The sequence below is a fragment of the Panthera pardus genome, unplaced genomic scaffold (genome assembly GCF_024362965.1).
Source record: "Panthera pardus isolate Hobbes unplaced genomic scaffold, ASM2436296v1 HiC_scaffold_27, whole genome shotgun sequence".
In the NCBI taxonomy this organism is placed as follows: Eukaryota; Metazoa; Chordata; class Mammalia; order Carnivora; family Felidae; genus Panthera; species Panthera pardus.
This window is the reverse complement of record NW_026526843.1, coordinates 126,217,439-126,240,905: the sequence shown is the minus strand read 5'-3', so window position 1 is coordinate 126,240,905 and position 23,467 is coordinate 126,217,439. Positions and strand designations below refer to the sequence as shown.

Sequence of the window (23,467 nt, the reverse complement as noted above, 5' to 3'; positions counted from 1 at the left end):
TATTTGGTAAGAGCTCAAAGAATTAATTTCTAGTTTTAAATTTAAAAAGCTTCCTCTAAACAGAAGAATACTTTTGACTTAGCTCATGTGAAAGTTTTTATGCACTTTAAACCTCACCTGATTGACCTGTAACCTGGGGCCAAGGTTTGTGTATATCTCTTTAAGGAGATCTATAGCTCTGTTGGCAATGTCATCATTACTCTGAATCACAACCTAGATCCAAAAATTAGAGTATTAGTAATATTCAAGGACTATTTTATTTGGCACTTAAATAATGTAAAATTAAATAACCTAAAATGAAGGATTAATAGACGCAAAATGTAGGTGCTCTGATAGTGCAATTATTTATATATACATACACCTTCCTCCCCGTCTTCAGATAACATACATTTTAATCAGGATTATTTAACTCTGCAATTTGGTAGACAAGCTGTGAGATTTTCAAGGAGTGTTTCAACTAGCATTATATAAATTTTCATTATGGCAGTTACTGATGTTTAAAACTGTTTAAAAACCTTTGATTTTAATTAAAAAACCCAGCAAATCTTAGTCTACATACAGTTTGCAAAAACTACAAGCAAGAACAAAAACTCAATATAACAAAAATACATGGAAGCTGAAAAATATAACAATATAACAGGTTAGATTTAAGATGACAATAAGATTTATTTACACTATCAAAATGGAAATGTTAACCTTAAATGAAAACAGTTAACATTTTCTCTTCCAGGTACTTAAACACATACAAAATTAAACAGTGTAAATAAAGGTATTAAAACACAATTCTTCTGTAAAAATAATTCTCCCTTCTCTCCATTATTCATTTTGCATTAAATATACAATAAGCCTGGAGACCTAACTTAAATACGAGACAATAACTTTCATGAGGGAGGGATGAAAAATGTGTAGGTAGACAATGGAACAGTACATTCATATATATCTCAGTCTAAGTTAAAATAGATTACCAGTGGCAAATGATAAAAGACAAAACTGAGGGGAAAACCCGCAAATCACTGGCAAACAAAAGTGATGTTAACAAGAAGGTAAAGATGAACAATCTCTCCCCCCAGATTTCTATGACAAACAGCAAAGCAGGATCAGTACATATAACTTACAAGTAAAATTCTGATTTCCATAAGTGTACTTAAAAACAACCCCAGGTACAATAATTGTGAACAAGAGTTCCTATTTCTCACTTACCCTCCAGAGGTAGTCTAATCCTATTAGTTCCAAATCATCCATCATATAGGCTCTTCTTTTTGCTACTAGTTTCCCTTCACGACAATTAACTGCTTTGAAGAATCGTTCAAAACATCTCATTCCATTTTCAGTTAACAAGGAGGGATCAAGCTGAAGCACATTACTTTCAAAGAAGTCCTTATTAATATCAGGATCTAAGTCTGGTTCATCCCCCATTAACTTGGAATACCACTTAAAACAGGCTTCACGATCACAAAGGTAAACTGCATTCTCTGCTAAGCACTTCCATATCTGTTTTGCCTGAGGAGCACAGAGCCACAGTTGGCCATCCTTCAATAAAAATCTTGGAAAAATTAAAAAAAAAAAAACCAATCACAGTAATTAGGTCTATGTAATCCTCCAACACAATTTATTTCAATATGTCTTAAGTAGTATTTATCACAATTAGGTTTTAACTATAGCTTACAGAGGTATTCTTTCAAAAGAACTTATTCTTATATTGTATCTGGTAGTAAAAAAATAACATTCATTTATTTGATAAGCATATATTTATGATATTGTATGCACAGAATCTAGTTAATTCTATGACTATTAAAGTCACAACTATTAAAGTAAAATTTTAATAAGAGTGGTGGGTCTGCTTCAGGTAGTCTTTCTTCAGATTCTAGTTTCCTGTAGCTAGAAGTCTGCTCCATCTACTGTTTGCCCTTTCAGTGAATGACAGTGAATGAAAACAGAAGCTAACTTTAACCTAAATAATACTTTTTTTGCATTTAATTCTTAATTAACAAAACGATAGTGGCTTCATGTCCAATAGAGTATGATATACTTATTTCATGTCAGTAGGTTTCTTCTTTTGGGTATTAATTACATGTTTCCAATATCTCCGTAATTGTAGGACTGAATATGAAGAGGCCTTGTAGTTTTCAATCCTTATCTAATCCTTCACACCTTCATATATACATGAACATGGGATCCAGAATAATAAAACACAAAAAATGCACTACTGTTTGTAGTAAAATGCAAAACTTTTCAAAATATGGCCCCCAGGTAAGTTTGGTAAATTACTGGATGTTGCAGAAACGGCAGACATTTTAAAGTGAGATACACTAAATATTAGTAGTTCAGTTCTATCACACGCAGTTGTGTCATTTCAAACAAGTTACTTCCCCCAACTGAATCACAGTCTTATTTCAAACTGGAATAACACTGCCTCACAGAGTTGCTATGATGATTAAAAGGATTAGTGCAAATCCAAATATGCAGTAGGCATTAACTCTCAGTTCCTCTCTGACTTTAATGAATTGTACTACTAAGAATTTACAGAGCAAGAACTATACAAGGACTCTAGATTCTAAACTTTATTAATAGAGTAAATAAATTCTACAACATTTTTTTTCTATTCCAATAGATCTAAGTGACACTGTACACTCATCAACAAAATGGCTTTTGGGAGAGCGTCTATATAGGGAGGCATGTTCTTTTTTTCCAGGTGATTGAAAAAGGGGAGTGCACTTTATTTTTTTTAATGTTTTTATATATTGTTGAGAGAGAGAGAGCGAGCGCACAGGGGAGAGGCAGAGAGAAAGAGGGACAGAGGACCGTAAGAGGGCTCTTGCACTAACAGCAGCAATCCCAATGTGGAGCTCGAACTCATGAACTATGAAATCATGATATGCATCAAAGCTGGATGCTCAACTGAATGAACCACCTAGGTGCGCCCCCCCTCAAAAGGCACTTTAAATAAATATTACATAATTTGAGAACTAGAATTCTTCTCAAGTTGAAGTGATATACACTTCTATCTGAAAAGATCAGATCAATTTGGTATATTATAAAATTATTAAATGTAGCCATGGGACGATGTGGAAACAGACTATGTATCAACCTAAATATTTCCTGATAAATCATTACATGGCTCAGTAACATAAATATGGTATATAATAAATACCCCAAACAGAAAATCCCCCAACATTAATATATCTGAAAATAACAAATGCAACAGACTTTATGAAAAACTAAGTCTCATATTTTTTCTTACAATATTTATGATTCAAATATGTTTTGCTAGGATGGAAACTGCATTCCTAAAAAAAAGTCTCATTTATTTAAGCCACATATACATATCCACACACATGTATGTCATTAAAAGCTAAACATTACTGAACAAATTCAGCCTAACACTACATTTTTAACCCTATGTGAATATATTACATAGAACTTTAAATTATTTTTATTAGCCATTGTTATTATAAACAAAGCACCAAAAGCCTATCAACAACACTGTCCCTTACTGCCCTAACAACATTAAGTCCCCTTGAGCTGTTTAGTGCCTTAAATTTTAAGGTATGAAAATGTGTAATGAATCAACTTTTATTTCTAACATAAAAAAATATAAACTGTATTCTAAAATTTAAAATGCATTTTCCTCAAAATTCAAAAAAAAGACAAAAGTTAAGGCTTAGCAAATAATTTTAAATATAATAATGAACACAGGAAATGTCACATTAACTTTTGTCAATGTTTTTTCTGTGGGGAAGTATTTAGCTGCAGGGTGGAATGGCCACAGAAATACAGGTATAATGAATATTAACATTACTGCATTTATGTTCTTAAAAGGAACAGTGCTATTTATTTAAAACCAACCTGAGGAAGTTAAGCCGTTCTTGGACTTCTTGAACGTGACTATACCTACTTCCAAGCCTCACAGTTTGTGGGTCATAGTCTTCATTGTCTGTAAGTTAACAACAATTAACAGTGCATAATGTGTATGTATATCCAAATCAGCACTAACCTTAAAGAAATTATAAAGTCAATAATCACTTTATCATTATGATGCAACCTATAATAGTGATATTTACATATATCCAATTTTCCCCACAAAAATAAACATTTTAGACAGCCCAAAGGAAAATACAATCTGTTAAATATGCAATTAAAACTTTAGCACAACTCCCTATTTCACTCTTCACATATACTGAAGCAATTTGTGAATACAGGTTATGATTTTTTTTGTCTTAATTTTTTTAATACTAATACTACCTTACAAGGAATAGTATGTTTGCATAAAAAATATTATTAACAGCACTTCATACAGAAATACTAGGGTGACAGAGAAGTTACTGTATTTGATACTTATCAAAGTACACCATCACCAGATTATGAATGTTTATCTCAGATATTAAAAAAAAGACCTACCCTCACAATATCATGAAAACAAACTAGTAATGAGGTCTAGCCTCAGTGGGAAAATCCTATTTTTTAAAACTTTTTTTGTTGATTTTTGTTGTTGTTGTTGTTGTTGTTGAGAGAGCTCAGAGACTCTAAAAGCAGGTTCCTTGCCCAGTGTTGAGCCCAATATGGGACCCAATCCTACTACCCTGGGATCATGATCTGAGCCAAAATCCAGAGTCCCACATTTAACTCAGCAAGCCATCCAGGTGCTCAGGAGATCCTAAGTTTAAAACTAAAATTAGTAAGTACTATGGACTTCCTTTATTAACATACATGCTGCGTGAAAAATCCTTAGAGTCAATGACAACGCAAACTAAAAAATTAAAAGTAAACATCGTAAAAATGGTATGTATACTGTTATGTGTATGTATGGGAAGTTTATTTTTAAAAAGCAGAAGACAATGAGAATTTAGAGCCTGTCTTTAAAAAAAAAAAAAAATCTTATGAGATTATCTCAGTATCAGGCAAAAAAACTTCACAAAAGTATTAGAAGTTTTGGATAACTCCTCTGTATGGAAATGACCAAGTTGGCTTGTGGGTGGAACAAAAGGGTAATAAGTAAATGCCTCCAACAGCTCAGCCACTCAGGAATCAATGACATTTATTTCAAAATTTTGAGGCAAGTAATAGAGGATTTAGAAGTTATACAATTCCTTTTTAGTAAAATGTTCTGATATTTATCAGTTATGTAGCTTTAGAACTTGATCAGGTCATTTGGGTTATCATCTAATCCTTTTAAATTGGTGAAGGCAACCCAAGTTTTCCAAATGCCAAGATTTTTCCATATCAGAAAAACTGCAATTGGATGTAACATTTGACTTGATTTATAAAGATAAATCATCTAGAATATTTAGCAATGTTATCTGGATTTGAGTTCTGTAAAGACAGGAAACCATCGTATTATGACTTTTTTGTACTTTACATTTGAGTGAGCAACTGCCAGCAATTTTAGCACTTCTTTAAAGTGTCATCAATTGCATCAAACCATGGGTTTCCAAATGCTAAAAAAATTTTTCCTACTACATGTAAGTTTTCTAGTTTTTCAGGAAACTAAACTTGAAATATTATGACTAAAGTCTGGACTGCCATGTTAACTGCTTTTTTTAAATACCATAGACTTATGTCTAAAAATGTGTGTGATTACTTCCCAGGATCAGTTGAGGGCCAGAGAGGACAGCTTTGTATAACTTCGTTTTCTGATATAATTTCAAAGTGCAAAACTAATATAAGAAATTATTCTTTATCCAGATACACACAATTGTTTACACTTTATCCATTTCTTTTATCAGTATTTCCATTTATACATGTTGTATCAGTTTTATTAACCATCTGAAGGTAAATTGTACAGAAGTCCCTTTAGTCCTTAGCACCTGGGTGTCTTAGTCGGTTAAGAGTCTGATTTGGGCTCAGGTCATGATCTCATGACCTTGAAGAGGTCAAGGCCCATATTGGGTTCAAGGTCCATATTGGGCTCTGCTGATAGCTGAGAGCCTGAAGCCTGCTTTGGATTCTGTGTCTCCCTCACTCTCTGCCCCTCCCCTGCTCATGCTGTCTCCCTCTTCTCAAAAACAAAGAAACATTAAAAAAAAAAAAAAAAAAAAAAAAAAAAAAGTCATAAATGACAATATACTCATCTGATTTTTAGATTAATAAAAGAGTATCATCTGACCCACAGCCTACATTTAAATTTCATCACATTAATATCCTACCCCCAGAATGATCTCCTTTTTTCTTAGTCCAGAATCAAGTTTGGATTCATACATCACGTAAAGTTGTTTCCTTAAGGCTACAGTTTCTTTAGTTCTTTTTTGTGTTTCTTACCTTGACCATTTTAAAGAATAAAAAGATACTAGTCTAATGCCACCTAATCTGGGTTCATGTTTCCTCTAGTAACATTCAGGTTATCCATTTTTAATTAAGAAATAACACAAAAGTAAAGCTGTATGTTTGACAAATACTGTTATCCGATACCATGTCAATTTGTCCTGATATTAATAATGTTTACATAGATTACTTGGTTAAGGTGTTTCTACCAAGTTTTTCCACTGAAGGGTTACTTTCCTTTGTATTAATAATTTGTGGAATGATTCTCCGATACTATGTCATTATTGGGGTCCTCATCTAAATTTCACTTGCTAGTTTTTATCATCTACTATTTTTTCCTACATTTTTAGTTGACATTCTCCTTCATTTATTAATATCATTGTGAACTCAAGCACTAACACACTGAAAATGTTGTGATCCAGAATATCATTTTAATGCTCCAAGTATTACAAATTGACCTAGTAAGAGATGACTTATCTTTTTCACATGCTATTGATTCTTTAAAAACACTTTACAAGCACTTTGACACAATAATGTTCCAAAGTCTCATCCTGTACTTACTTTCCTGCTGTAGGCCTACCTAAAATGACTCTTCTCCAAAGAATGATTAGCTTAATAAAATGAGTATTAAGTAGGAGTACTTTTTAAATTACAATAACCCACAAATATCTAACAGTTCTTTATGACCCACGTGTAGAACTAACAAGTGAACTGAATCAGGATATGCATTCTGCCATAGCACTTTTATTGAATGACACTTGTAAAGAGAACTTTTTATGTTAGCAAGTAGTCCTGAAAAAAATCAGGTGACACAATGAAACCAAAGAGAATAGGAAAAGGTAATGCAATGTCAGTACTTAGAAAACAAAGACCTAAATGAATTGCAATGTGTCCTATAACCAGAATAAGTTGTTATAAATCTCATCCAGAAATTAAAGAAAATGACACTTAAAACTTTCATTAAGTGCATATCAGTGCAAAGAGTCCCATTCTAATGAACTAAACTGAAGTGTACTATGCAATAAAGTGTGGGCAAATGCATAATACCAATGAAATGAAACAGAAGGAATCAGTGAACTGTTGGAATCTTACATCATCTGGTAGGATATTTTGTCACATCCTTGAGAAGGCATACGAAACATGCTTCTTATAGAGATGCAATCACTACATTTTGTGTTGGTCAGTTCTATATCATACAAATAATTTAATGTTCACTATCTAATCATTTAAGAAGCAGACATATACTCCTGCTATCTTTATTTTACCGATTTGGTAAATCTTAACTATAGAAGGCTTAATCAAGTGCTGGAACTAGGCTTTTAATATAGACAGTTAACTCTAAAGGCTATGTACTCTTCTTTCTAATCTTGCAAGAAAGCAATATAAATTTATAAAAAGATTATGAAAAATGCTGACACGAAATCATGAAAGTGAGGTATGTCAATGATATAGATACAATATTTAGTATCATAAAAATCTCAAAAGAACCATATACAAAACTTCTTTAATTTTTATATGGGGAAGTATAAATTAACAAAAACTTCGGGATTTTTACAAACCTTATTACTCAACCACACCAAACTGCAACCATCTAAGACACAAACACAATCAAAGAGCCTACTATTCCAGTCAGATAATGAGTATTACAAATATCCACATGTTAAATATATATAACTCAATTTCACACATCCTGATGTAGCATGTCAACAGAGTATTTTTCAGTTCCATATTATGCTCATTCCTGTTTTAAATGCACAAAAATTTTTTTTCTTCTCTATTCTCAAATATGCAATTGGGCCTACTAGGCAGCCAGGATTTTGTTGGTGTATGAATTTGGTGTAATACAAAGGAGTTACAGACATATAAAGAATGCTTTGAGGGACCCCTGAGTGGCTCAGCTGGTTAAGCATCAGACTTAGCTCGGGTCACAACCTCGCGGTTTGTGGGTTTGATCCCCGTGTCGGGCTCTGTGCTGACAGCTCAGAGCCTGGAGCCGTTTTCAGATTATGTCTCCCTCTCTCTCTGCCCCTTCCCCGCTCATGCTCTGTCTCTCTCTCTAAGGTAAATAAACATTAAAAAAATAAAAAATAAAAGGAATGCTTTGTGTTCCAGCACACACAGATTTTAATAAAACTCTTAAAGGACAAGTAACAAGGAATTGATCTTTAAAGTACCAAGGAGTGAGCCAAGCCTCTCATATAGTAAATATCAAAAGTTTTCTGTTGGAACATAAGAAAATTTATCATAATATACTTAAATAGTTTCAAATTCTGTGAACCAATGTGAACTCATTCAGTAAAGTGCTGATCATTATTTTCAACAAATGAAAAATATTAATTCAGGGTCATTAAAAACAAGTGTAATGTGTTATTCCAAAACAGACATGGGCAAAATTAACAGAGGAATTATTAATCAAGTTTTCTTGAAAAGGCAACATAAGTGGCAGCATGAGGAATGTAAAATTTTAAAATGAGTTGGGTATATATCTAAAAGTATAGTAACCAATGTAGGGTAAAAGGAGATGAGCTCCCACATATAGAAAAAAATGAAACCAATTTAAAAAGGATGACCAGGAACATAATAAGCACTTAGTAATGGGCCTTGAAAAACGGACTTAAAAAGTTTAGTGTGTATAAGATTTGGAAGTCTGAGTGCATTTATAAGTATGTAATTCATACACAAATTCACTTGCACTTTCTGGTCCTTGTAAAAACAAATATGTTTTTCATTTCTTAGGTAATTAACATTAGAGGACAAAATAAAAACCAGGTAAGGGAAGCCTACACTGATTTTAGTTAATTTTAGTTTAGAATACATACCTCTAGCATATAGTCGAATGTTATTCATGTAAGTTGCAAGGTTTTCTGCTACCAAAGTAACTAAGGCATGATTGTGCTGGAGCTGGTTGATTAAATCATGACGATAAAATACATGGGGACTTCGCTGAGTTTGACTAAAACAAGAAGTAATTAATTAGTATTACTAATTACTGTAATTTGTAATTACAGTATAATTAGGCAAATGAACACTGTTGTAACTAACAGTTTACACACATTAAATTCTAGCTGCTAATTCAGAAATTTAAAAAGTTTTATATTCATAATAAAATTTGGCTCAATATCCTCTGGTGAATAGCAAATATCAAGCATTTTAAAGAGAAAAAACGAACACCTCAAAACATATTTATTCTAATATTCATACCTTACATGAAAAATCATCTATTAATGTTCTTCAACTTTACCAAGATTAATTCTACAGAAGTATCAAAACACAACTGGTTACATGGGCAAGTATATTAGCCATTAAAAGTTCATTCTGGAACACTCAATTCACAGCCAATTATGTCCATGAACATAACCAGAAGGATCCCTAGTTCCCTTTCTATTTTGCCATCTTCAGTGAAACCACCCAATCCTCACATCAGTGTTAATTCAGTGGTGATTAAATCACCTGCTCTTGAAGACTATGTGTAATACTGCATGCATAAATAAGCAATCAGAAAATGGTTGCGTTTGATAAAAAACAAGTATAGTGAATCAAACAAAGCAAAACATGCCCTTTGTAAATAAATGTAAATAAATATTATCAATAGATTAGATTGTTTCAGGATTTACCCTAGTATTTTTCTCCAGGGACTTTCCTAATTTCATGTTAATTTTCCCAGATTTAGGAAAAAAAACAACTTGAGAAATAAAAGCAAAAAGTGGCATTATGCAATTCAGTTTGAAGAGGAATCTTGTTGGTATACACAATTATATCAATCTAGAGCTGTAAAAAACATGTTGGCAATCATGTATCTATCTTATAAGAAAACTACTTCTAAACAGTTATCCCTGATTACTGATAGACAAAACTAGAGCTCACTTTAGAAATCCCAATGTGTTGTAAACACTGTTTACCTAAGCCTTTTTTCCATGTTTTATTTTCTCTGTATGTCATTATTTGCAAATACATTACAAGAAAATGAAAGGTAAATTATTCCCATAACCACAATTTAGCATCAAGACCAAACAAATAAAATTAGCTGTTTAAGAAAATTCTAGCTAAGACAAATGTGTGGTAGATCTGCTAGAAGTCTTAGACAATTCTGAACTATGACACGAAAGCAACAACTTGACTGATACTTAAATGCAATATGACACTGCACAAGTTAACTTCAATTCTGTGTCATAAAACATAAAGGAAATGAATAAAATCAAGGTTACTCATTTTGTTCCAAACCCTCCTCTTGTTTTCTCACTCTAGTTTTAACATTTACTTTTATTTGTATGCTGTCTTCACCATAGTATGTACGTGAAAATTAGATACTTTTCTGTATTAAAAATCTTACCTCAAATTTTGAGGTGCTTCACCAAATAAACTACAAATTTCTCTTATTTGTTTCAATGCAGGAATTACCCACTTGTCATTTGTACGAAGTTCTTCTATAAAGCGATCTATCCACTGGATCTTCTGTGTGTCTCGATCCTTAAATACACATACAAAAAATTAATGGTTACATGGACAAGTATTCAATATAATTCTATCTTCAAATTATTTTGACAAATACAAAGCAGAAAACCTTTTAATTATTCTCCATTTCTGTGACATCTTAAAAGTTTTTCTGACTGCATGACATGCTGTAAAGTGTATTTGTGAATTTAAGTGGTTCCACTTTGAATTACTTAAACAATGAGGTAAGTCTAGTCTGTAAATATCATGCTTTCATTACTATTCCTTAGGAAAATATTTCTACATGTGATGTTCCTGGGCTGAGTTCTATGCACATTTTCAAGGCTTTAAAAATATTTATATGTAAGGGGTGTCTGGGTGGCTCAGTTGGTCAAGTGTACAACTCTTGACTTTGAGTCAGGTCATGTACCATCTCATGGTTTGTGGGATTGAACTGTGTGTTGGGCCCTGCAGTGACAGCATGGAGCCTATTTGGGATTCCCATCCATCACCCTCTCTACCCACCACCCCCATTCATGCAATGCTCTCTCTCTGGAAATAAATAAATGGAAACAAAGTGGATACATGAATACTAAAAATGTCACGACTCTAAAAAAATGCTTTCAGTTGACAGGGCAAAGAATAATTATTCCTTTGTGAGGATCAAGTACAATATAACACTGTCATTTAATCAAATAACTGAACTAGGTTTTTCCCTCCCCTTTGATAAATCTGAAACTTCTACAGATTACTTCTACAGATTACTACAGATCCAATGTATTACTGCAACTACAATTAAAAAAAAAAACAAACCTCAATGTTTTTAATCTACTTGTAAAGGACAATAGTTGGATAAATTTTAATTTGTGTCTTCTTCAGAACTAAAAATCAGTTTTATATGGACATTTGCAACTAACTGGTCCATCATCATTTGTTTAACCCAGGTAAAGCTACTCTCCTCTGAATTTATTCACTGGGCTCTCTATGTATGTATGATGGTACTTTTTTGATTCAGGTAATCAGTATAGCTAATACTTCTAAGCCTTCACAATTACATACTTTCCAAAACCTAAAAGTCAAACTAATAACCCTGCCCAGTTTTTTTTTTTTTTTTTAATCCTTAACCAACCTATTAGAAGTATGGGAAGGCACTGATAAAAATCTGGAAACACGTTTAAGAATATAAATAATATTCATATAAAAATATACACTCCTAATCAGTAAACATAAATAGAGTTTAAATACAGGGAAGATGTGATTTACTTGTAAAGAAAGGTCTATTTAGGAAATTCTGTTAGTTTTATTAACTTCTATTAAGCAAAACAATCTAAGTATCCTTTCTAGCTTACGATACTTTATGACTCTATTTTATCTTCATATACTCAACTACAGTCCTACTGTAATGCCTTGTTTTACCTAGGCAAATCTTTTTTTGTAAAGAAGTAAAAATGTAGTAAATGATATAAAAAATGTGGGAAAAAACAAAGAAATGCCAACTTTTCAAGATTACTTTAAAAACAAAAATAACAGGGGCGCCTGGGTGGCGCAGTCGGTTAAGCGTCCGACTTCAGCCAGGTCACGATCTCGCGGTCCGTGAGTTCGAGCCCCGCGTCAGGCTCTGGGCTGATGGCTCGGAGCCTGGAGCCTGTTTCTGATTCTGTGTTTCCCTCTCTCTCTGCCCCTCCCCCGTTCATGCTCTGTCTCTCTCTGTCCCAAAAAAAATAAATTAAAAACGTTGAAAAAAAAATTAAAAAAAAAACAAAAAAAAAAAAAACAAAAATAACAGAATTACCCTACAACTAAGTCATCCTAATAGTGAAGGACAAAATGTAAGAAAAAAATGAGTTAAGGAAGCACTCTCATACCTGGGAACAACTATAATCTAGTATTTTTATGTGGGCACTGAGGGCTAAGTCCATGATGTCTACAGGCACATCATCACTATGGGCCAGATTCCAAAGAAGGTTCAAAACTTTGTGGGCCATCACACCATCTTTATCATCTTCTGCAAGACGACGAATCAGCTCCAGTAGCTTTTCACGCTGCTTTTTACTTGCATTTGTCCAACTTGCCTAAAAGAAAATTTAAATTCTGTAAACATCACAATTTATACATTTATATTAAGTCATCACTGTTTTAATTACATGGCTTTCAATAAACTAGATTCAATTCATCACAGCCAGATATACAAACGAACAGCTTGGCTTAACAGAGTACTTAATAAACCATGTCTCATTTGAGAAAACAAACAGTATTCATGGGATAGAATAATCTAAACTCAAGGAAAAAAATGTTTACAAATAACTCTACTGACTTTAAAATCAGTTACAAAATATACTAAGAAATCCGAAAATTCAAAAATGAAACAAACTTAATTAAAAAATCGGCAAATGACTTAAATAGATGTTTTTCCTTACCTTCTTCCCTCCCTCCCTTTCTTTTTGAGAGGGATTCAGAGGGAGTGTATGTGCGCATGCAAGTAGGGTAGAGGGACAGAGAGAGGTACAGCAAGAAATTAGCAGGTTCCGACCTGGACTCTGAGATCTTGAGCAGAGCTGAAAACCTGGACTCTTGAGATCCTACCTGAGCTGAAATCAAAGGCTCAACAGACAGAGCTATCCAGGTACCCCTAAACAGACATTTTTCTAAAGATACACAAATTATCCAACAGCACATGGAAAGATGCTCAACATCACTGATTATTAGGGAAATGCAAACCAAAATTACAATGAAACAGTTAACTCCCATTCTTTAGCATGGCTATTATGAAACACACAGAAAATATTAAGTGTTAAAGAAATAACAATAGTGTATTTCTTCCAGAAAAAAGGAGAACAGGGGCGCCTGGGTGGCGCAGTCGGTTAAGCGTCCGACTTCAGCCAGGTCACGATCTCGCGGTCCGTGAGTTCGAGCCCCGCGTCAGGCTCTGGGCTGATGGCCCGGAGCCTGGAGCCTGTTTCCGATTCTGTGTCTCCCTCTCTCTCTGCCCCTCCCCCGTTCATGCTCTGTCTCTCTCTGTCCCAAAAATAAATAAAAAACGTTGAAAAAAAAATTTAAAAAAAAAAAAAAAAAAAAGGAGAACACACAAAATCTACTTTATGAAACAAGAAACACTCTGAAAATACAAAAAATAAAGAAAACTACAGACTATATATCCCTCATGAATACATATAGAGTACTGAACATAATATTAGTAAATGAAATTCAGGAAAATACTAAAAAAATAGATAACCGAGTACAGTTTATCCTAGGATGTAATGCTGATTCAATTGAAAATTATTAACATATCACATTAACAAGTAAGGAACATAAATGGTATAGTAACATCAATATCATATAAAACAACTGAAGAATTCAACTTCCATTCATAAAAATAATTAGAAAAACAGGAATGGAGGGAAACTTTCAATCCTGATAAAAGGGCAGCTATATAAAATATACAGCTAACGTTACTCTTAACAGTGAAATATTGATGCATTTTTCTCCCTAAAACAAGGATGTCTGCTCTAGCTACGTCTATTCAATTATTGTACAGAACTGGGTAGAACTGGCAAAGGAAGAGACAAATGGAACAAAACTGAGAACCCAGAAATAGATTTGTACAAATACATCAAACTGGGGGACCTGGCTGGCTCAGTTACTAGAGCCTGCAACTCTTCATCTCATGGTTTGAGTTCAATTACTAAAACAGTTCTGTGTTTGAGAAGATTGAATATTCTCCCATTACAGAGTAACTGATAATCACACTGGGTGTTGAGATTACTTAAAGAAACAAGCATGTCTAAATGATATTTGACAAAGGTGGAAAAGTAATCTAAAATGGGCAAGACGAAAAGACTGCCTTTCACTAAAATGTACTAGAACTGGGCATACACACTGACAAAAACAAAAAGTAAAAAACCCCTGGAATCTATGTCTCACAACTAAACAAAGCTAGCTCAAAATGGATCATACTTAACTGCAAAATTATAAAACTTCCCAAAAAAAGAATGTAGGAAACATTCTTTGGGGGTCTACAGACAGGCAACAAGTTCTTAGTTTTGACACCAAAAGAGTGACACATACAGGAAATAAATAAGCTAGACTCATCAAAATTAAGACCTTTGTTGGCCAAAGGTCCTATTAACAGAATGAAAACACAACCTAAAGACCAGAACCACATATCTAACAAACAACTAGTAACTGGAATACATAGAACTCTATAAATTGAATAATTAAAAAATAGACAACTCCCTTAGAAAATAAGCAAAAGGCATGAACAGGCATTTCACTGTATCATGGCAAATATGCACATGAAAGATGTGTAACATAGCAATTAGCCCAAATATAAACTGAAACCATGAAGAAAGTTCACTGCACACCTTTAGAATTAAAAATAAATAAATAAATACACCAAAATCTGGGAAGGATATGAAAAGAAGGAATTATTCATAACTGTGGATGGGAATGTGAAATATTACAGTCACTCTGGAAAACAGTTTGGCAGCTTCTTAAAAGCCTAAAAATACTGTCAACAAAATACAAATAAATCCAGCAATACACAAAGAATTTGTACAAATTAAAGAATTATATATAAAGTAATTATACATCACAATAAGTGGAATTTATTCCTAAAGTGGAAGACTATCTAAACATAGAAATATCAATCAATGCAACAGAGAACAAAAAGTCTGTAACACTGAATAGACCCAGTGAATGCAACTGACAAAGTCCAACACCCTTTCTTAACTAAAATACTCAATAAATATGGAAAAGGAGGGAATTTCTTAAATCCAATAAAGGGCATCTACAAAAACCCAACAACTGACATCATAATTAATGATGAAACAAAGTTTTCCACTCAAGACTGATAATACCCACTTTGAACATATCCTTCAATAGTTTGCTGTAAGTCTTAGTCAGGGCCATTAAGGAGAAGTGGAAAAAAAAAAGGGTAATGACATTAAGAAGTAAAACTATCTTTATCTGCAAATCATATGATCTTGTACATGGGATACCATTAAAAAAAATATACATACAAGTAACAAATATAATAGTTTTAGGATACAAAATGAATATTAATAAATTGTTAGATATATTAGGTATGTTTTACTATATATTAGGTAAGAACAACCCCCAAATAAAGAAAACAGTTACACTCACAATAGTATCAAAAACCACACCCTACTTTGGTATAAATTTACCAAAAATACAATAAATACAAGGGGGAAAAAAAACCCCACTGCTGAAGTTAAAGGGTACCTAAATAAATGGAACGACATCTCTAAATAAATTGAAGGATATTTCAGATTCAAGGACTGAAAGACTAATACTGTTGGGATAATAATATAATATAATCTACAAATACCCCACAATCTCGTATCAAAATCTCACTTCTTTGCAGATATTGACAATCACATTCTAAAATTTGTAAGCAGAGTCAAAAGACTTCAAACATCCAAAGCAATCTTAAAAGGCAATAGTGAAGGACTCATACTTCTTTTTTTAACTTTTTTATTAAAAAAAGATTTTCTTAATGTTTATTTATTTTTGAGAGACAGGGAGAGACAGTATGAGCAGGGGAGGGACAGAGAGAGAGAGAAAGACACAGAATCTGAAGAGGCTCCAGGCTCTGAGCTGTCAGCACATATCCCAACATGGGGCTCGAACTCGCAAACCATGAGATAATGACCTGAGCCGAAGCTGGACGCTTAACTGACTGAGCCACCCAGGTTCCCCAAAGGACTCCTACTTCTTAACTAGAAAATCATTTGTAAAAGTTATAGCAATCAATGCAAAGTAGTACTGACATAATCACATACAGATTAACAGACCAGATGATGTCAGGACAGCTGCATAAAAAGAACTAATTAATTATTAATAATGTGTGCAATTTTTGAGGGAGCGGGATAGAGAGAGAGCAAGAGACCATGCACAGGTAAGTACTGGGGAGGGGCAGAGAGACAAAGGGAGAGAATCTCATGCGACCCCTAGCCCCCGTCCCCCTGGCCACGTGGGCCTTGATTCCCCCAAACGGTAAGATCATGATCTGAGTCAAAATCAAGAGTTAGGAACTTAACTGACTGAGCCACCTGAGCATCCCAAGAATAGTCTTTTTATAATTTTCTTTAATGTTTATTTATTTTGAGAGACAGAGAGACAGAGCACGAACAGGGGAGAGGCAGACAGAGACAAAGACACAGAATCTAAGGCAGGCTCCAGGCTCTCAGCTGTCCAGCCCAGAGCCCAATGTGGGGCTCAAACTCATGAACCGTGAGATGATGATCTAGGCTGAAGTCAGATGTTCAACCGACTGAGCCAAACAGGCACCCCAAGAGTAGTCTTTTAGACAAATGTTGCTGGGACAACTAAACATCATAAAAAAGAATGAACTCGAACTCTACATCACAACACTGCAAAAAAGTAATACAAAATGAAATGTAGATCTAAGTATGAACTTATATGGTTACACCTAAACTGTACTTGTAAGTATGCATTTATACTAGGAAGAAGACATTAAAAATAAAAACCTCTGAGATTGTCAATTAGGCAAGGATTTCTAAAATAGGAAACAATGCATAAGTGATCAATAAAATGAGTAAATACATAACTGGACTTTACAAAGTTAAAAACTTTTGCCAGAGGGGCGCCTGGGTGGCTCAGTCGGTTAAGCATCTGACTTCAGCTCAGGTCACGATCTCATGGTCCATGACTTCAAGCCCCGCGTCGGGCTCTGGGCTGATGGCTCAGAGCCTGGAGCATGCTTCCGATTCTGTCTCCCTCTCTCTCTGCCCCTCCCCCGTTCATGCTCTGTCTCTGTCTGTCTCAAAAATAAATAAACGTTAAAAAAATTAAAACAAAAAAACAAAACAAAGAAAACAAAACAACTTTTGCCAGAATAGACATGTCTTTGACAGAAAGCAGGCTGATTTCTAGGGTGCAGCAAGGAAGGGTTAAGAAGAGAAATAACTGAAGTGATGAAGGTGTTTTGGAACTTCATAAAAGTAGTGGTTGCACAACACTGAATGTACTAAAAAATTACTAACTTTAGTTTTAAATTTTGTTTTTAAGTTTTATGTATGTATGTATGTATGTATGTATGTATGTATGTATGTATGTGTGTGTGTATTTACTTTGAAACTTAGGCAGAGAGGGCAAGAGGTGGAACGGCAGAGAGGGAAGGAAAGAGAGAATCCCAAAAAGGCTCCAAACTGTTAGCATAGACCCTGATGTGGGGGCTCAAACTAATGAACCGTGAGATCATAGCTTGAGGTGAAACCAACAGTCAGACAGACACTTAACAGACTGACCACATTAATTTTTGTTTTAAATTGGTTTATTTTATTTACGTTATGTCAAATCCACCTGAATTAAAAAATTTTTGAACTGTGCTATAAATACCATGAAGAATGAGAAAAAACGTAACCTATCAAAGAGAAAATATTTGCAAAACATAATTTGATATTGGGTTTGCATATGGAATGTATAAACAATCTATAAATCAAAAATTAAGACCTACAGTCAAGAATTTGAAAGGAAATTTCAAGGATAAAATACAAATAGTCTTTAAGCAAATATATTCAACATTATTAGCCATTATGAACATGCAAACCAAAACCACAATGAGACATTTATTACTTTAACTCCACTAAGATGGCTAATAAGTAGAAGACAATAGCAAGAGTTAACAAGGACAAGAAGAAACAGCAACCCTCATACACTGTTGGGAATATAAGTTATTGCTATTTTGGAAAACAGCCTGTCAGTCCTCAAAATGTTATACTTTAAATTACCATGTGACCTAGCAATTCAATTTCTAATATATACCCAAGAGACCTGAATATATATGTCCATACTGTTCTCAGCAGCATTATTTACTTTGCAGAAAGTGTGAAATACCCAAACCATTCATAACTAATGAATTGATACAACAAAACATTATCTGGTAATACAAAGGAACAGATATGCAAACAAAAACCTGTACGTGGATTTTTCGAGTAGCAGTATTCACACCAAACAAAAAGTGGAAACAACTCAAAAGTTCATTGATCGATAAACAAAATTAATACATCCACACTGCTGAACAGAAGTTATCAAAAAAAAGGAATGAACTCTAATACATGGTATGGCAGAAATTAACTCTTATGCTTAGCCATATATCAAGTCAAAACAGGCCACATATTTAGATAAATGTCCACAATAGGAAAATCCATAAAAACAGAAGTAGTAGGGGCGGAGGCTGGAAGATGGACAGAATAACAACTGAAATTTTCTGCTGTGATAATGAAAATATTCTGACATTAGTGGTTGTAGTAGCATAATTTTGTGAACATACTAAGATATACCGAATCATACTCCTTAGTGTGAATCCACAGTTTGTAAATTGTATCTTTCTAAAACTCATTTGTAAAAATACTAAATAAACGAAACGTGCAACTACTATGCAACACAGCAACTGCAATTTCAGGGAAAGATTAGGTTCACGTACAAAAAAATCTTCACGCCAATGTTCACAGCAGCTTTATTTGTGAGAGCTCCAAATGAGAAACACATTTATTTATGGGGGAACAGTTAAATAAACCATAAGTAGTTAAAGTTGTATCATGAATACTACTCAGCAATAAGGAAAACAATCCATAGATTCACATAACAATCTGTATGAGCCTGCACAAAATTATGCTGAGTGGAAAAAAACCCCAAATCTCTAATGGCTACATACTATATTACTCCATTTATTTAAAAACCTCAAAATGAAAAAACTGTGGAAATAGAGACCATGCTGCCAGGGGTTAGGATAAAGCAGGGGCAGGACAGAGTGTGGACATGGAAGAACTAATGTGGAATCCATATGGTGATGGAAATAGATCATAAAGTATCAATGTCACTATCTTGGCTAATACCATTCTGGAAGAGGTTTTCAGAAGAAATATATGAAAAAAATCTGTATTATTTATTAAAATTCATGTTAAACTATTATTTTCCCAAAATAAAGTTAGTTTATAAAATAAAAATAAAAGTGTTCTATAAGGCTCATTAATACAACATTGAGGGGAAGTGCTATGTATTCTCTTGTATTCAGTGGTTACTAGAATGTAAGAAACTGTTAGCCACCTAAATATCCAATAATTAGAGCAAAGAATAACTGTTAATGGAATTATACAACTTAGAATGATAAATATGGGAAAAGATAAAATGACAAACAAATATGGGACTTCTAGGAAGACAAGTTGAAGGCTTCCTTCTAAACTGTTCTATACGCTACAAAATTCCCTCTGAAAATGATGAAAGGAATACAAAAACTGCTCATGATTTAGGAAAATGATTATAACCATGTATGTGACAAAAACAAAGTAGACAACGGGAGCAGAATCAAAGAGGATTAAAATACATCAACCAGTTATACAGTCAGGAAAATAACAAAGTGCTAATAAAACTGTAAGAAATTATTTTTAGTCCCTATAGGCAATGACTGAGCAATCAGATGTACAAAAAACTTAGGAATGAGTAAAAAAGAGGAGAAATCAAATAGGGAAAATAAGCAGGTAAAAGATAGGAGTAACCAGTCACCACAAAAAGAAGACACATAGTTCAAAAACCTGTTTTTTTAAAAAAAATTCAATCTCATAAAAGACTAAAAAGAACACTAACACAAAAACAATTTCAAACTCATGAGATGTGAAAAATTCTGACAAAAAATGCTGGTAAGGAATGTATATTAGTACAAATGCTCTGGTAGATGAAGACTTAAAAGGAACTGAAATACTTATAGACCACCAATTGAGCAATAACACAAGGAAATACAACTAAGAATAAGTATTTAGAGAAAGCCAGGATCATTCAGTTACAACCTTTAAAAAAAATGTTAAGTCACTTACACTTTATGCTTTCTTTCAGTGGTTTTAGTAAGACATTTCGCTTTTTAGTAAAAGGCCTTTCAAGACACAATAAATTATACCATACTACATGTTAAAATACAATGCCTTTAACTGAACAACAGGTATTCAGCAAACACCTGGTAAGCTAAAGGAGTATGAAAAGATGACGGAATTTTTATTATGATTATAGTTATAGAATCTTGAGAATATTAGAATTAAAAAGAGGAAAAACTGATACCCCTCCATCTTTCTGTCATTATGGCTTTTATAGATATATCACCATTTCAGAAGTGATCTCAGAATTTAACTTTTATTTATTTTATTTTTACCTTTTTAAAGGTTTTATTTATTTAAGTACTTTCTACACCCAATGTAGGGCTGAAACTCACAATCCTGAGATTAAGAGTCACATGCTCCACCAATGAACATGTATCCTGGTGTATGTATAGTGTATTTCTCCAGAATACACTACAGAAATACAACAGTTGTGTCATGGGACACAAGAATACACACATAACAGATAATGTCAAACTGCTTTTTCTCATTGGTTGTAGCAACTAAAGTTGCCAGGAACAATGCAAATTATTTTTAGCAAGAAATCCTGGGGTTCTAATGCCTATGGTTACTTGAATACTCATTTATAAATAATAACATATAATTTTTTATTTCTGATCTACAAATTCTCCAACCAACTTTACCAACCACAGAGAATGAACACAAAAAAGTGCCCCATTAGATAAATGAAGACAGGTAATAGAGATTCTTGGGAGTTCTTTCTGAATCTCACTTCAGTCTTTACACGTTATCCTAGAGAACTCTTTGCAGTTAGTGTATCATTTTAGTCTTCACATTTGTTAAAAATGTCTATTTATTATAACACTCCTCTGCAATTCCACCTTATTTAACTTAAAGCAAAAATAAAAGTTGCCAGAGAAAGTTAAAGAAACTGAAATAAACTGAGTAAAAAAGAGCACTATTCTGTAATGGAAATCAGAAATACAATAAAAACTACTGTTAAATTCTGACCAGAATATGAAACAAAGACCAATTTTTCTTCATGAAAGATTGTTTGGTGAAATTTGTTAGTAAGTAATGTTGATTGGGTAAACTCAAATATATCTAATTAATTCAAGTTTACTTAAAATGAAGTGGTACTATTTTACTACTTGAATTACTACCTTAAAGCAATCAAAAAGATGATCAAGTTGTTCAGGAGAAAAATCCCAAGCCAATTTTGCCAGCAGATCATGTACATTCTTCACAATAGCTTCATGTTTCCCTGCCTGTTGAAAAACAAATATGAAATACATAAAAGTAAAACATAAAGAATCAGCAGTAGAGTTAGGTTTAAATAAAGATGTGAACTAAGTAGCTTTACTGAGTCTACTTGCATTAATAAAATATTCCCACATGGTTCATCTGAGGTTATGGAGAATTCTTTTTTTTACTTGGGGGGAAACCCCCCCCCCTTTTTTTGAGATACATTTTTATTTATTTATTTATTTATTTATTTATTTATTTATTTATTTATTTTTTAAACATTAAAAAAAAATTTTTTTTTTTTAACATTTATTTATTTTTGAGACAGAGAGAGTCAGAGCATGAACAGGGGAGGGTCAGAGAGAGAGGGAGACACAGAATCCGAAACAGGCTCCAGGCTCTGAGCTGTCAGCACAGAGCCCGATGCAGGGCTTGAACTCACGGACTGTGAGATCATGACCTGAGCTGAAGTCGGACACTTAACCGACTGAGCCACCCAGGCGCCCCCGTTTTTATTTATTTTTGAGAGACAGAGAGAGAGAGCATGAGCAGGGGAGAGGCAGAGAGAGACAGACAGAAACACAGAACCTGAAGCAGATTCCAGGCTCTGAGTTGTCCACACAGAGCCTGACCCGGGGCTCAAACCTGTGAACCACAGGATCATGACCTGAGTTGAAGTTGGCTGCTCAACCAACTAAGCCACCCAGGCGCCCCGAGGTTATGGTAATATTTTAAATGCTGAAGAGGGGCCAGTTACATTCATTTTATACTCAATTTCTTGGTATTAATGATAATGCACTTCCAGAATTCAAATGAAAATTTATTACAGGTATTTTCAAAAAAAATGAAGAGGAAATATGTCAAAATAGCGAATCATCTCAAAACAGAGGACTGAAGTGCTCAATGACGGAAGACAGTATTTTGTTAGTTTCTCTTTAAAAAAGGGTAGACTGGGCAGGACTTTGTAATCTAGACGTTAATAACACTCCCCAGTTTATTCATGCAAAAAATAAATAATATATTCCTGTAACATTTGTTTCCTCACACAATTTGCAAGAAAAAACAAATTTACTATTGATTTGAAAATCAAATTTATTCTTGTAAGTACATAATATATACAATTGTAAAATTTATGATCTATACCATTAACAAAGGGGATCAAGATCAGGGAGGTTTTGTTTTGTTAAGTTTATTTACTTATTTTGACAGAAAGAGAGAGAAAGTGCCTGTGAGCAGCAGAAAAGAGAGGGAGACAGAGAATCTTGCAAGACATAGAGCTTGAACTCACAAACCATGAGATCATGACCTGAGTTGAAATCAAGAGTCAGATGCTTAAGCAACTGAGTCACCCAGTCACCCTGGAAAACTACAGTTAAACTCCAAAAAGTCAAGTAATACAAATTCACATCACAATATATAATTACTACCAATGATTATGTAACTTTTAATATCTTCTTTTTTTTAATTTTTAAAGGTATTTATTTAGAGAGAGACAGAGACAGCAGCAGCGGGGGTGGGGGTGGGGGGTAAAGAGAGAAAGAGAGAGAGAGAGAGAGAGAGAGAGAGGAGAGAAAGAGAATCCTAAGCAGGCTCTGCACCGCCAGCACAGAGCCCAACACAGGGCTCAAACTCATGAAATTATGACTTGGGGGATCATAACCTGA

At 33.7% G+C, this 23,467-nt stretch overlaps 1 protein-coding gene across 5 annotated transcripts in view; it reads right to left on the bottom strand.

Moving 5' to 3' along the window:
• The window catches only part of LOC128773885 (probable ubiquitin carboxyl-terminal hydrolase FAF-X), a 173,957-nt gene that overhangs the window by 90,736 nt on the left and 59,754 nt on the right, over nt 1–23,467 (bottom strand). For all 5 annotated transcript variants that reach the window (XM_053891925.1, XM_053891926.1, XM_053891922.1 and 2 more), the window contains 7 exons: nt 21,722–21,826; nt 12,555–12,761; nt 10,589–10,725; nt 9,078–9,211; nt 3,847–3,934; nt 1,201–1,543; nt 118–213 (listed from right to left, as the gene is read on the bottom strand). In XM_053891925.1, the coding sequence (XP_053747900.1) occupies nt 118–213; nt 1,201–1,543; nt 3,847–3,934; nt 9,078–9,211; nt 10,589–10,725; nt 12,555–12,761; nt 21,722–21,826 (1,110 nt within the window). The remainder of the gene's footprint in view (nt 1–117; nt 214–1,200; nt 1,544–3,846; nt 3,935–9,077; nt 9,212–10,588; nt 10,726–12,554; nt 12,762–21,721; nt 21,827–23,467) is intronic.